This window comes from Paroedura picta, chromosome 11, assembly GCF_049243985.1.
Source record: "Paroedura picta isolate Pp20150507F chromosome 11, Ppicta_v3.0, whole genome shotgun sequence".
NCBI classification, from domain to species: domain Eukaryota; kingdom Metazoa; phylum Chordata; class Lepidosauria; order Squamata; family Gekkonidae; genus Paroedura; species Paroedura picta.
Window position 1 is genome coordinate 41,326,666 of NC_135379.1, and position 14,137 is coordinate 41,340,802.

General features: G+C 47.7%; 1 protein-coding gene and 1 long non-coding RNA gene across 2 annotated transcripts in view; one reads left to right on the plus strand and one right to left on the minus strand.

The window, feature by feature from the left end:
- Positions 1 to 720: 720 nt before the first annotated feature.
- Positions 721 to 2,902, minus strand: LOC143820421 (uncharacterized). Its single transcript, XR_013225340.1, has 2 exons — positions 2,743 to 2,902; positions 721 to 938 (listed from the first exon to the last, which is right to left on the minus strand). It is a non-coding gene; the product is annotated as an uncharacterized LOC143820421 (long non-coding RNA).
- Positions 2,903 to 3,008: 106 nt separating this feature from the next.
- The window catches only part of CDCP1 (CUB domain containing protein 1), a 37,226-nt gene continuing 26,097 nt past the window's right edge, over positions 3,009 to 14,137 (plus strand). Inside the window, exon 1 of the mRNA XM_077303236.1 lies at positions 3,009 to 3,168. Coding sequence (XP_077159351.1) covers positions 3,069 to 3,168 — 100 coding nt within the window. The 5' untranslated portion in view covers positions 3,009 to 3,068. The remainder of the gene's footprint in view (positions 3,169 to 14,137) is intronic.

Below are 14,137 nucleotides of genomic sequence, written 5' to 3' on the forward strand. Positions count from 1 at the left end.
TTTCCAGCGAGTCTTAGAGAGGTAGGATGTCAATCTTGGGTTTCCTATCATGATAATGTCCCACCATTGCTAATGATGTTCCCATCTCTGCTACCCTGGACTCCTCCTGGTTGCCAAGCTACACATGTCAAGCCAAGTTGCCAACCTCCAGGTAGGGCCTGGGGGCCTCCCAAAATTACAACTGATCTCCAGAAAAAAAGAGAGATTTCTCTGGAAAAGATGCCAGCTTCAGAGGGTACCAGTGCATAACACCCTGCTAGGGTTGTCACAGTGATCCTTCACAGCTGACACTCCAGCAACCAGCAGGAGAAAAAAAAATTAATAGATCACTGTTGGTGATGGGGTGACATCACTTCCAGCAAACCCCAGAAGTGATGTCATGTCTCTCTAGGAATCACCAGAAACTCCATGCTTCTATTGGTTCCTCTCAAAGTTATGCTAGTTCTCTCTAGGAATCACTGGAAATGATATGGACTAGAGAGAGATGTGACATTTCTGGGTTTTCCCAGGAGTAACATCACACCACCACTGATGTCTGCCTGCCCCCCTTCTGGAGTCCCACTTGTTGGAGTTCACTGATTGCCAAGCAACTCTATACCCTGCTTAGGTCGTTCCTTGGAATCCACCCCACAAAATTCCAGTAGTTTCCTATTTCAGAGCTGACAACCCTACCTTAGAATCAAACCTTGGTCTATCCAATGAGGTTTACACTCAGGAAAATGATCTTCATTCTTTACTACAAATTACTAATTTGTGTGTGCTTTGTATCACTTGACCCCAGCTTATACATGGCGCTTCTGAATGGAACTGATTCACGCATTCAAGCTCTGAGTCATGCAATGTTGCCTTCTCCAGGGATCTCAGTGGCTTCATGTGGGATGGAGCTGTGGTGAGCGCTCATGCTTCTCCTTCAGTTCTTCACTGCATCACCAGGGGATCTGGATAAAGAGGGAGAGCTGGGTGTCATCAGCGTAGTAATGACAGTCCAATAGCAATTGCTAGGTTTTTTAAAAAAAAGTTTGCTGTGGCACAACAGGGGGGGGGAACCACAGGAAAAGAGCGTACAAAAATAGGGACAACTTAAAAAGAGGACAATTAGAACACGGCATCATGTGGGAGCTCAAAAAGACCTCACAACTTTGGAAGCCAAGGCACCTCTGTATGGAAGCACCTTAATTATTACCACTGTTCACAATTGTTGGGAACAGCCACTGCACTTATTTTGCATGGAAATGTCAGCGTCTGCTTTTGCTCACTATAACAACAATGTGGGAGACACAGTAAAAATACCAACATGATAGAGAAGAACTATCTGAAACAGGACACCTTGAAATGCAATAAACAAACTTGCTTGCAGCTGTGACCACAACAGATGGAAACTGTTTGGCAGAAATGATTGTTTTGCGTGTCACTACAAGCAAAATAAAATCAAGGAAGACTGCAAGCAAGTTTGTTTATTGCATTTAAAACTGTCCTTTTTAGGACACAGTTTTTTTTCTATTGTGTTGGTCCTTTTCCCCACTGGCACTGCTGAACGAATTCTCTTAACGCCTCTGCCTGTGGGCTTTATTTCTAGCCTTAAATTTTGAAAAAATCTGCTAGTTTTGGGCATAAGGAAGGTTTTTGAACTAGACAACTGTTGCATCCAAGCCAAAAATCCCCCATTGCTACATTTCCATGAATCACACACACCCTTGTCTGCCATTCTGCTACTGATGAGATTGTCTGGTCGATTTGGTTACTCTTTGCCATTTTCACGCCCACCAAGATCAGCTAAGGAGAAGCCAAAGAAAAACTGTAAAAATTGAGCTCCTTCCAAAAATATTTTGCTTACTGGGTGACTATTCCCCTTGCAATAGAAAGAAATCGCCTACTAATTTCTGCAGATGCAATGGAGAGTTCAAAAGCTCTCCACATAAGGATTATATAATTTCTCTCTAGAAAAGGTTTTCTGACCCAGAAGCCTCAACATGTATGCAAATATATGTACATACATTTCTGAATGCAAAGGACAGAATATAAAACTGGGGTTCCACAGACAATTAAATTGAAAAGCTCTGTTGGGAAACATATGGGGGCCTGACTCGGCAAATGAGCACCAGTTTTGCATGTAGAATGCCTGGCATCTTCATTTTTAAAAAATCAGGTCTCGGGTGACCTGAAAGACCAGATCTGGAGAGCTGCTGCCAATCAGAGTAGGAAACACAGGCTTCCATAGGCCAGTTGAAAGCAGGTTGTGTATATTCAACCTCTTACTGGAAGTAGCTGTTGTCACTAAATAAGGTGCCTAAGAGTGAGAATGGAAGCGCATGAAGTTCAAATCTCTAGCTTGGGGTGCAACTCCCTGGATGGTCTCAAATCAGTCACACAGTTTCATGCTAGACTTACCCACAGAGATGGAGTCGATAAAAGGGAGAAAGGAGAAGGATGCGCATTGCTCTGAGCTCCGTGGAAGAAGAAGACCAAAACATGTGCCAAATGATTAAATGGATCTGCTCAAATATGTAGCTGAGCACTCCAGGGGGAATCAGCCCCTGCTCTCCAGAATGAGGCCACCACTCTTAACTACTCCATCCCACACCTGGATAAGCCAACAGGGTGGAGTGGATAAGCGTGGCAGGCTTCTAATCTGGAGAGCAGGGGTTGATTCCTTGCTCCTCCCCATGCAGCCAGCTGGGTGACCGTGGGCTCATCACAGCCCTGATAGCGCTGCTCTCACAGAGCTCTCTCAACCCCACCTACCTCCCAGGGAGAAGAAGGGAAGGCGATTGTAAGCCGCTTGGAGAGAACTTCGGGGAGAGAGAAGTGGGGAATAAAAACTAACTTTTCTTCTTCTTCTTGCGTGGGCGACTCCTTTGCGGGGAGGCGGCCGGAGCTGGCGGTGGGTGTGGCAAGCGGCCGGATCGGAGGCGCCAGGCGTGCCGGGGAGGGGCCACCAGCGAGGGCGGCGCGCTACCTGGCGAGGCGGGGCTGCTTGGGCCCGCCCTCAGGTGGAGCAGGAAGAGGCGCGAGGGGGACGGGCTGGCCAGGCGCACGGCCCGGGCGCGGCGAGGGGCTGATGCGCGGAGATGGCTGCGGGGGCCCGGGCGCTGTTGCTGGCGCGACGGCATCGGCTCCTCCCCGCCCTGCTGCTGCTGCTGGCCGCGGCGCTGCTCTTCCCGGGGGCAGGTAAGAGGGTCCCCTCGGGGCGAGCTTCCTCCTCTGGCGGGCTGCCTTCGGACGCTTCCCAACCCGGCCATGCGCCAGTCCTGGGACGCTCGAGGCCGGTGGGCTTGGTGCGACGAAGGGAGCGAGCCGGGCCAGTCCCGGGGCAGCCGCCTTGCCTGCGCCCGAGCCTTGGCGGCAGCTGCAAACTTGGACCGCGAACGGCCTGCTTCCCCCTTCGCGGTCGGTTCGAGGAGAAAGGACGCCTATAGAAGGAGCGCTTCCTTGCCTTGGGCCCCGTGCGTCGCTGGGCCGGCGCGGGCTGCGAGGGGTGGTTTTTTTTTAAAGAAAGAAAGTAGAAGAGTTGGTTCTTATATACCGCTTTTCTCTACCAAGAGAAGTCTCCAAACGGCTTGCAGTCGCCTTCCCTTTTCTCTCCCCACAACAGACACCCTGTGCGGGAGGTGAGGCTGAGAGAGCCCTAAGATTACTGAAGAAGAGTTGGTTCTTATATGCCGCTTGTCTCTACCCGAAGGAGTCTCAAAGCGGCTTACAATCCCCTTTCGTTTCCTCTCCCCACAACAGACACCCTGAGGGATAGGTGAAGCTGGGAGAGCCCTGATATCTCTGCTCGGTCAGAACAGCTTTATCAGTGAGACCAAGGTCACCCAGCTGGCTGCATGTGGGGGAGCACAGAATGAAACCCAGCACGCCAGATTAGAAGTCTGCACTCTTAAACACTACACCAAACTGGCTCTTCTAATCTGGTGAGCTGGGTATGATCCCTCCCTCCTCCACATGCAGCCAGCTAGATGACCTTCAGCTTGTCACAACCCTATTTTCAAAGAGCAGTTATCTCATAGTTCTCAACCCCACTTACCTCGCAGGGTGTCTGTTGTGGGGAGAGGAAGGGAAGATGATTGAAAACTGCTTTGAGACTCCTTCAGGTAGTGGACAGTGGGGCATAAAACCAACTCTTCTTCTTTTCCTGTTAAAGGATGGGATGTGGCTGAGTCAACAGGCGTTTTTGATCTCTGACATTGCCAGTTAAAAAGCAGCCCATCTGTCCTGCCAGTGGCTCAACAAGAGTGGGATGAGTGGACCGAAGGGAAGCAACTTCTGGTGTGCTTCGAAGTATTATGGATTCCTACTAGACTAGATGCATTTAAGGTTGTAGTTCTGATCAGAGTTGCCACACCCTGGTAGGCTCCACCGTTAACTTCCCACATCAACAGGACCATCTTTATTACTTTTCTTTACAGACTGATCGCCTGTTCTCAGTTCCATTGATTATAAGATGTTAACACCAGCAACATAGAATAACAGAGTTGGAAGGGACCTCCTGGGTCATGTAGTCCAGGGGTAGTCAACCTGTGGTCCTCCAGATGTTCATGGACTACAATTCACATGAGCTCCCTGCCAGCTCATGGGAATTGTAGTCCATGGACATCTGGAGGACCACAGGTTGACTACCCCTGATCTAGTCCAAACCCCTGCACTATGCAGGACACTCACAACCCCATTACTCATCTGCTGTAACCTGCCACGCCACTTGTAACCTGCTACTGTAACCTGCCACCACCACTGTGCCTCATTGTATTATATGGTGAGGTTGGGAGTCCCCCCCCCCCACGGTTTTATGTCTGTAGACTACTAGACAGTTACTTATGTGAACATAATAGTGTTACCTCTCTGGGTCAAAGATGGTGGACGCTATCCAGAAGAAGGTACTCTCATTCTGCCAGAATTGAACTCAAAAGAATGTTGACCTTATAAACTTAGCTAGTTATTTCTGTAAGACCCTTGCATCTGGTAATCCTCTTCACTATGCCATGTCCTAATCCATGGCCCACTCCCTGCTTATATTCGTGGTCTCATTTCCATTTCGTTGTGTCTGACACAAGAAAACTCATACCTTGAATACAATTCTGTTGGACTTAAAGGTGCCATTGGACTCAAATTTCGTTCTACTTCAGACCAACATGGCTACCCACTTGAATCTCATTCCTATGTTAAGTCCCCCCTTAGACTAAATATGAGAAGTGTGTATTGTTTCATTCACTTAGTCTTTAGGTGTGTAATACTGATCAAAGGCTTCTTGGCATGGCTGGCCATATGTATTAGAGGCATGTAGGGCTCTGGAAGGTGGAGGGGCACCAAACCGGTCCTGTGCCCCCCCCCCATTTGGGTCTGCTGCAGCAGGCTGGCCATGGTATGCTACTCTTTCCCTTTCTCTCCCTTGGGGGTTGTTGGGTGGGCAATGGCTGCTTCCCTGCAGCGTGGTGGGTGTGTGGGAGAGCACATCAGGATCTGCCTGGTTGTCAGCCTCCTGCCCGTGATCATTCGGTGTTGTCATTTGTCAGTGTCTGTTATTGTTCTGTAGCTTGTCATCTGCCAGTGGGGCCTGGGCCTGGGAAAGTTAACTGATTGCCACTGTTTTTATTGCTTTGTTTGCTCGTTTGTGTAGTCTAGTTGCCAATTATCTCTTGGGAGGATGGAGCTGTGGGAGAAGGGGAGCTTGGACGTTGTTGTTGGTGAGGCTGGCCTAGAGTTGACCCTGCAGGAATGATGTCATGTGCTCCTGGACACAAGGCTAGTTTGTGTGCTTTTCCTGGGATCAGGGGGAAACCTGCCAGTCATCAGTTCGGGATGGGGTTGGTAGGTTATATTGGTCAGAATCAGCTTCAGCAAGGATAATCATGAGCTTCATATTATTACTATCTCAACAAATGCTTTTGCTCCTAATGCTAAGTGCGTTCATTGAGAAGGCTGACAGGGATCTGAAAGAATAAATCCATTTTCCTAGGGCAGGGATTCCCAACCAAGTGTCTGTGGACCCCTGGGGGTCCACAGGAGCTCCGGTGGGCATCCGTAGCCTTTCATCTCCTGCCTTAATGGGATTCATCTGCAAGCTAGGGAACTGGTCACTTCCATTTCTCCTCCCCCAGTCATGAGTTCTCTTGTTTCTACACCTAGTAATGGGGGGGAGCTTTCACTCTTACTCCAGACTTAAACAGCCTTCTGTCTCCACCCCCTCCCCCAGTCTTCCTTAAGTCTGTCTGTCAACATGGGTAGTGATGTCACTTCCGGGGGCATGGAAGAGAGGCGTGTCCAGCTGCCATCACTTCCGAGGCTTCTCAAAACATGAAAAATTATTTCAGGGGCTTCTTCATGGTCAAAAGGCTGTAAAAGGCTGGCCCGGGGAGCCAAAAAGCTTTGGGCTGACCCTGCTTCTTGGTTCCCTGGCTACACTTTATGGCTTTCAGGACCTTATGGTGTCTTTATCAGCCCCAATGGCTGCTATGTGCTTGCGGTAGGTTGTACAAAGCCAGGTTGGATAAAGAAATGTGTCAGATAAACTCTTCCAATTTAGCCCTTTCATGTATAAAAATATCCCTGGGCACAGACAGTCAAAGTTCGTTCTGTTTGTAATCCTGCCCTGTACACTTTGAATGACTTTTGCATTGTGCAGTGGGGAGAAAGGCTGAACTGTAGGGCAGTTTAGGGGAGTCCACTGTTGGATGGGCTGGTGATTTTTCAGACACTTCTTGGTTGAATTGCTGCGTGTGTTAGCTGTATAACACGTAATCCCCCTGTATGGTTTTATACTTTATTATTCAGCTGCCTCACTGATGAGTCAGACGTAACTTTCACAGAGCATTTGTTCTGTCTGTGAATCCACCAGAGCTTTCAATCATGACTTTTGTGTGATCTTTCTCTCATTTGAACCAATGAAGGATATATGAAGGGACCTGGATATCAAAATGAAAAGCAGCACAGCCAATATGAGTGTTGACATTCCTGTGTCTAGTTTAATTCAGAATATTTTCTAAAATATAGGTTTTTTTCCTGAACTAGTTCAGAACAGTTAGAACTGAAACAGTTCATCATTCAAAATATTCCCTGTTCCATTTGCTAAAACATTTATAGCCTTTCCTCTTTCTTCAAGGTATCTTATAGCAGTGATCCCCAATCCCCGGGCCGTGGATCCTCCTTGTCCTCCTCCCTGGCTGCTGCCTTGGGGACTGCCCTGCCACTCTGCTGCTGGCTCACCTTTGGTGCTCTCCAGCGACCACCATGGCTGGGGCTCCCCCTCGGTGTGGCACTGCATAGCTGCTCCTGGCAGCGCCCCCCAGCGGGCGGCAGGAAGTCAGGGGCACCGGCAGGAAAGCAAGTGGAGCAAGGGCTCAGGTGGTGGTGGCGACGTCCCTTAGCAAAAGACTACCCCCCCTCCCCCGGGCCTCAGTAAAATTGTCAAGCATCGACTGGTCCCCAGTGATAAAAAGGTTGGGGACCACTGACTTATAGTACTTCAAGATGAAATAGTTTTTTTCTGAAATAGTTCTGAAAACTTGAAGGTATATCTCAGGGTAGGGAAGCTGCTCTCAAAAGGAGCATCCAACTCTGAGAACTTCTTACAACATGCTGTTAATGTGAGTCACATGACTGAGCCTGCTCCTAGACCCTCTCACCCAGACAAGGAGAACCGGAGGTTGCGACTGGTACATTTGCACCACTGCTTGTTCTAATGTGAGCTCCAGAAATATATTTCAATATGCGTTGCTAGCGCATTGGGGCAAAATGCAGTTTCCCAATGCTTTGTGAGATGAAAACTTCAGGATGGAGCAAGCAAAGAAGAAGCACATCCTACAGAGCTGGTTAAGAGATGCCCCCTCCCGATAACATTACTTTGAAGGACTAGGAAATATTTCTTGAACCAGAAATCAGAACGATATGGGGCTGCTTTCCCCCCCAAAAGAAAATGTGTGTGATGACTTTAACCTTGGTTAGGGATGGGCTGCATTGTTCCGTACTATCGTGGCTTTTCTTCAAGCAAAAGCATAGCTAAATGTTGACTAAATAGCCCCAGACGGGATAGTGATTAAGCTCTCAAATAATTAATCCCTGCATTCCCAAAGGATGTGACTTATCTTGCGGGAAGGATTTGGACAGTGTCTCTGAAAGTTCTGCTAAATGCTGTTAGGTCATATAGGACGGAGGCTGAAAAGGGGGAAAAAAAGAGTTAAATTCTTAGTAAACGACATCCAGGCACCTTGGAAACTAGTTTTTTTACATTCTGTACAGAAATGAGCATTAAGCTGTCGCTGACTCCTGTTAACCAGCACCAACTTGTCACAAGCTTTTGAAGAAGGAGAGTTGGTTCTAATGTGCCACCTTTCTCTACCCGAAGGAATCTCAAAGTGGCTTACACTCGCCTTCCCTTTCCTCTCCTCACAACAGACCCCCTGTGAGGGAGGTGAGGCTGAGAGAGCCCTGATATTACTGAAGAAGAAGAGTTGGTTCTTATATGCCACTTTTCTCTACCTGAAGGAATCTCAAAGTGGCTTACATTCGCCTTCGCCTTCCTCTCCTCACAACAGACACCCTGTGAGGGAGGTGAGGCTGAGAGAGCCCTGATATTACTGCCCGGTCAGAACAGTTTTATCAGTGCTGTAGCGAGCTCAAGGTCACCCAGCTGGCTGCATGTGGGGGAGCAGGGAATCAAACCCGGCTCACCAGATTAGAAGTCTGCATTCCTAACCACGACACCAAACTGGCTCTTTTAACCTTTAAGAGCTTCTGGATTCTTCACAGCACAGGGTTGAGCTGGTGGTATCCAGCAGTGTTTTCTAACAACTCCATATCTGCCTTAGCTGTGGTATTCTCTCTTGGTATCAGTCAGATCCATTTCCAGATCCATTAAGAATCTGGGGGTATCCAGCAGTGCTTTCCCTTCCTCTCCTCACTAAAGTCATCCTGTGAGGTTGGTGGGGCTGAGAGAGCTCTGAGAGAACTCCTCTATGAGAACTATTCTCAGAAAACGGTGATTAACCCAAGGTTATCCAGCTGGCTGCATGTGGAGGAGTGGTAAATAATGACTTGGTGCTTCAGATTAGAGTCTACCTCTCTTCAACCAAAAATCTGAGGGTGAGCATCTTCGTGAAATAATGATGTTTTATGTGGGTGGGTGATTTGAATTCTACTTTAAGCTTAAGAATTGGATAGTTTTCTTCTGCTAGAGTTGATCTTACAGTGAAGTAACTCCAAGCAGTCTGTCAGATCAGAATGCAGCAGCAGGATATGAGAGACCTCTTTTCAAATGCCTGGTCTTCATTAAACAAACATGTTGTTAGTAGTAATCTTGGGTTAGCAGCAGCAGCTTCTAATCTGGTGAGCCAGGTGTGATTTCCTACTCCTCTACATGCAGCCAGCTGGGTGACCTTGGGCTCATCACAGCCCTGTTATTGCTGTTCTCACAGAGCAGTCCTGCCAGATCTCTCAGCCCCATCTACCTCACAGGGCATCTGTTGTAGGGAGAAAGGAAGGTGATTGTTAGTTGCTTGGAGACTCCTTTGAGTACTGAAAAGTAGGGTATAAACCCAACTCTTCTTTAAGGTTACCCAGCTCTAGGTGATATCTGGTGTCCATCTGGAGTTACAGCTGATCTCCAGACTCCAGTAGCACCAGAGAAAAGGGCTGCTTTGGAGGGAGAATGCTGTGGCATCTCCCTCCAGAACTCCAGGATATTCCCAACCCAGAGTTAACCACCCTGGTTGTAAGCTGCTTTGGACTTCCTCTGAGGTATAACTATACAGGTGTTTGGTTGAGGCTGGGTGGAGGCTCCAGGGTATAAGATCGGTCGTCCCCCCCCCCCCCCCGGTCGGGGCCCGGTATTAGACCAGGCCTGGATGATGGATATCTATTCCGTATGGTTTTTCCATCTAACTGCATATTTGTAACCCTGTTGATGCCTTAGCTATGAATATATATGGAAGAAGTAACTGTTATTAGGAGCCTCTTGTGGCGCAGAGTGGTAAGGCAGCAGACATGCAGTTTGAAGCTCTGCCCATGAGGCTGGGAGTTCAACCCCAGCAGCCGGCTCAAGGTTGACTCAGCCTTCCATCCTTCCAAGGTTGGTAAAATGAGTACCCAGCTTGCTGGGGGGTAAACGGTCATGACTGGGGAAGGCACTGGCAAACCACCCCGTATTGAGTCTGCCATGAAAACACTGGAGAGCATCACCCCAAGGGTCAGACATGACCCGGTGCTTGCACAGGGGATACCTTTACCTTTAATTGTTATTACTGCCATCTTAATTGTTAATTGTTCAATTGTTAAAAGTTGTTGTTTGTCGAGTTTATCGTAAGGGGATGTTTTATTATGGGGATTTTATTGTATGTTGGGCATGTTATAAGATGCTTTAGAAGTTTATATGATGTTTATGTTATGTGAATTACCTTGAGCCACTTTGCTGGGAGCAGCGGTATGCAAATCTAATTAATATACAAGTGTAGCTACACATTGAGGTGTAACGCTACAAATAAACGTGAAGTGAAACAGAACTTTTATTTTATTTTATTAGATTTCTATCCATCACTCTCAAAGGACGTGTGGCAGGTTGCAGGGATAACCCCCCTAATAATACCCCCTCCCAACAGCAGCCGCAAGATTGGCAGCAAAAATGCCCCTCCCTAACCCACAGCATCAGTGGACTCCTCCCCCTTTACAGGACAAAGTTGGAGAAGGAAAGGAAAGAGAAGGGGGAGGTCAAAGCACAGCAGGATTGAAGAGTAAAGTCTTGTGTTAAGACTCCTGCTTGGGATTTGGGCTGAATCTCATGCTGCAAACTGGAGCCAGTGAAAAGTCGACCCAGTAGGAAGAGCAGCTGCCACCCATGTTTGCCCACCCAGAAGTTATCCCATGGGCTCAGTCAGTGATGGATCCAAGCTAGGTTTGTCAGCTCTGGGTTGGGAAATACCTGGAGGTGGAGCCAGGAGTGGGCAGGGCTTGAGACAGGGATGGACCTCAGTAGAGTGTAATGCTGTGGAATCCATCCTCCAAAGCAGCCATTTTGTACAGGGGGATGATCTCTTTCGCCTGTAGATGAGTTCTAATTCTAGGGGATCCCCAGGTCCAACCTGGAGACTCGCATTCCACTGGACAGGCCAGTATCTCTTGATACCCTCGAGATGGAAGTGTTTTTTCAGACAACCGTGATGCTCCTGTAGAGTTTCTGTGGTGTACAACTACATGGTAAGGAAAGATGACGGGGGAAAGACGCATGTTATTGGCCCCAACCATGTGGCTGTCCGTCATACATGCCAAGATGAATCAAAAGCAAACACGCCATTCCTGAATGTAACCAGCTGATGTGTGCTCAGGAGGTACAATCTGAAGAGAATGTTTCCAGGAGGAATGGTCATGTTGGTATGATGCAACAACAATAAGCATGAAGCTTGTAGCCCCTTAGAACAGGGGTAGTCAACCTGTGGTCCTCCAGATGTTCATGGACTACAATTCCTATGAGACCCTGCCAGTGTTTACTGGCAGGGGCTCATGGGAATTGTAGTCCATGAACATCTGGAGGACCACAGGTTGACTACCCCTGCCTTAGAATAACCAAATGTTATACCTTGTTCATTTTCATGGACTGGAGTTCCCCCTTTTCAGCTGCAAGGCACTTTAGATTGGAGGTGTGAGAAAACAGAACCCTGGGGACAAAGGGCCATCACATACAGGAAATACAGGTTGAAATATAAGCAGGTGAAATTCAAATCTAACCAAGTAAGCTAACATCTGTATTGGGTGTGGAGTCCCAGGTTTTGCTAAGGTGTTTGGCACTCACAAGGAGATAAAAATCCCAGGCCTGGGTCAGAGGGTGTGTGCATGTGCACATGCGCAGGCTTAATTATGCTAGACAAATCTCTTAGGAAGAAGGCTCAACCTTAAAAAGAATCCTCATTCATCAGAGTAAATACTTCCTTTCTTTGTGTCAGACTGAGAACTTCATGGTACTTCTCGATTACTTTTTCCATGTTTGTGTTCTACTGCACAACCGAGAATGAACTCCTAAACTAGTGGAGCGATGCCTTTTCCAATAGCAAAGTGCAGGAGGAAATAAGTGTTTTGTTAGTGTGAGTATCCTTTGGAGTGCATGTACCATTGCTGGCCTATGCTCCTCAACAGCCTTCTATGGTCACAGGTCCTCATAAAGATTAGAGAGTGGAAACAGTGAAAAATAGTATTTTAAAAAGAAGTTGTGTTTTAACGGTTCCCTGTCCAATACAGGTGTTAATTAGCCGAATTAATGGATCAGACTCCTTTGATAGTGAAAGGAAATGGGCAGAGTTGGAGAAGGAAAGAAAGGGGGAAGAAAAAGTTGAATAGGGTTTAAGATTAACACCTTGTGTTATGAATCCTGCGTGAAATTTGGGCTGAATCCTAGAACGGCAGCCTCTCTTCGCTTTCTGGTTCACCCTGGAGTTGATGGTACAATGAGGATGAGATGGTTCCCCCTGCCACTATGCTGCCAGCCCCCAATCTCCTGCTGGAGGGCAGTGGGCACCTGGCCACCCTAGACTGGGAAATAGCTGGAGATTTGTGGGGTGGGGCCTGGGGACGGCAGAGTTTGGAGAGGGATCTCAGTGGGATGTCATGCTATAGCTGCAAGGGTATCTCAGAGGGACCATTTTCCTTTAGGGGATCTAATCTCTGTAGTCTGGAGATTAGTATTCTGGGAGATCGCTAGATTTTGCCGAGCTGAGCCAAACAGTGCCTGTAAACTGTGTGAGAGGGCCCAGGCTGCTGCTTGAGATGCCTCTTTTTGTGGGGAAAGTAAATGACAGGAGGTGATTGCCATGAGTTTTCTCATTAAGTTAATGAGAAGAACTAGGTGGGGCAGTCTCTGCACTGCAGGCTAGCACTTAACATTCAAACCTACATTTTGCTTCCCTGTACATTTCCCTTTCCAGGTATTTACATTTTTTTCCACACAGAAAATCTGAGGGGTCAGAGGTTTGTTTGTGATCCAGTTCAGTGTTTTACTTCGTCATCCTTAGATACTGTTTTGGAAGGGGGGGGGGGAATAAACAGTCCGCTGACTAGTGGATGTTTGAATGTAACCATTCCTTACACTTCCGGTTTTTCCAGTTTATGCCAATTTAAAAGAAAGTAAGACGGGTAAAGTCGATTTTTATTTGCACCTTTGTATTTGCATCTCTTTTTTCATGTAAAGCATGTATGAAGTGGCTTGTAACTTCCCTTTCAAAATATATATTTTTAATGTGGAAGAACCAGTGACATACTATTGAATCTTTGTAAAGCAGCTAAAAGTAGCATCACTAAACATTATGAAGTTGAAGTTGTGTGCAGCCAGCTCACTCCCTACCTGATTTGTCCTGCTGCTGTGCTGCCAATCGGGAGATACCACTCTGCCAATGAGGACCAATCAGTACAAATTGCACTCTGTAAATGAGGGCCAATCTGTTCAAATTGCATGCAGAGAACTCAGTCTCTGCCTGTTTGGTCCTGGGGGTGTGCTACCAATAGGAAGATACCACTCTGCCAGTGAGGGCCAATCAGTGCAAACTGCATTCTGCCAATGAGGGCCAATCATGGGGCTTATCTGTTCTTTTCCTCCTCTTCCTGATGCTTGTTGGGTAGACAAGTTGCTGGCCTCTCTGAAAGGCCCTGCTGCTTGTACGTTGCTTCATTTTCAGCCTCTTCCCACCCTCCATCTCCCCCAGGCAAGGATGGAAAGCCAGCTGCTTCCTTTGCCTCCTGTGTTGGTCTCAAGTTTCATTTCTCTGCTGGAAGGAAGCACAAATAAACTGCAAGGGAGACAGAGATAATCAGTATTTCAAAAACAGAATGCCAAGGTATAGTCACAATACAATTAATGTCTTAACTCTGTCCAGTGAGTCAAGGGTTCCTTCAGGCAGTTCAAGGGCAGCTGCAAAAGAACTGCCCTGCCCTTTTTTTCTCTTACCCACTGGTGCGGCTTTATCTTCCCCAGAATCAATGCTATTCCCCTGCTACCCCTTCCCCCCATGATAGGGCCCACCCCCTCCAGACCCAAATAAGGGGCAGCCCTCATGCCGTGTCTAACAGACAGGGGCATGCTGCCCTAGAGGCTATGATAGTAACCTGCTCTTCCCCCATCCTTAATGGGGGTTGGGACTATGGGGCAATCACCCTCTTCTGGTGCTGGGGC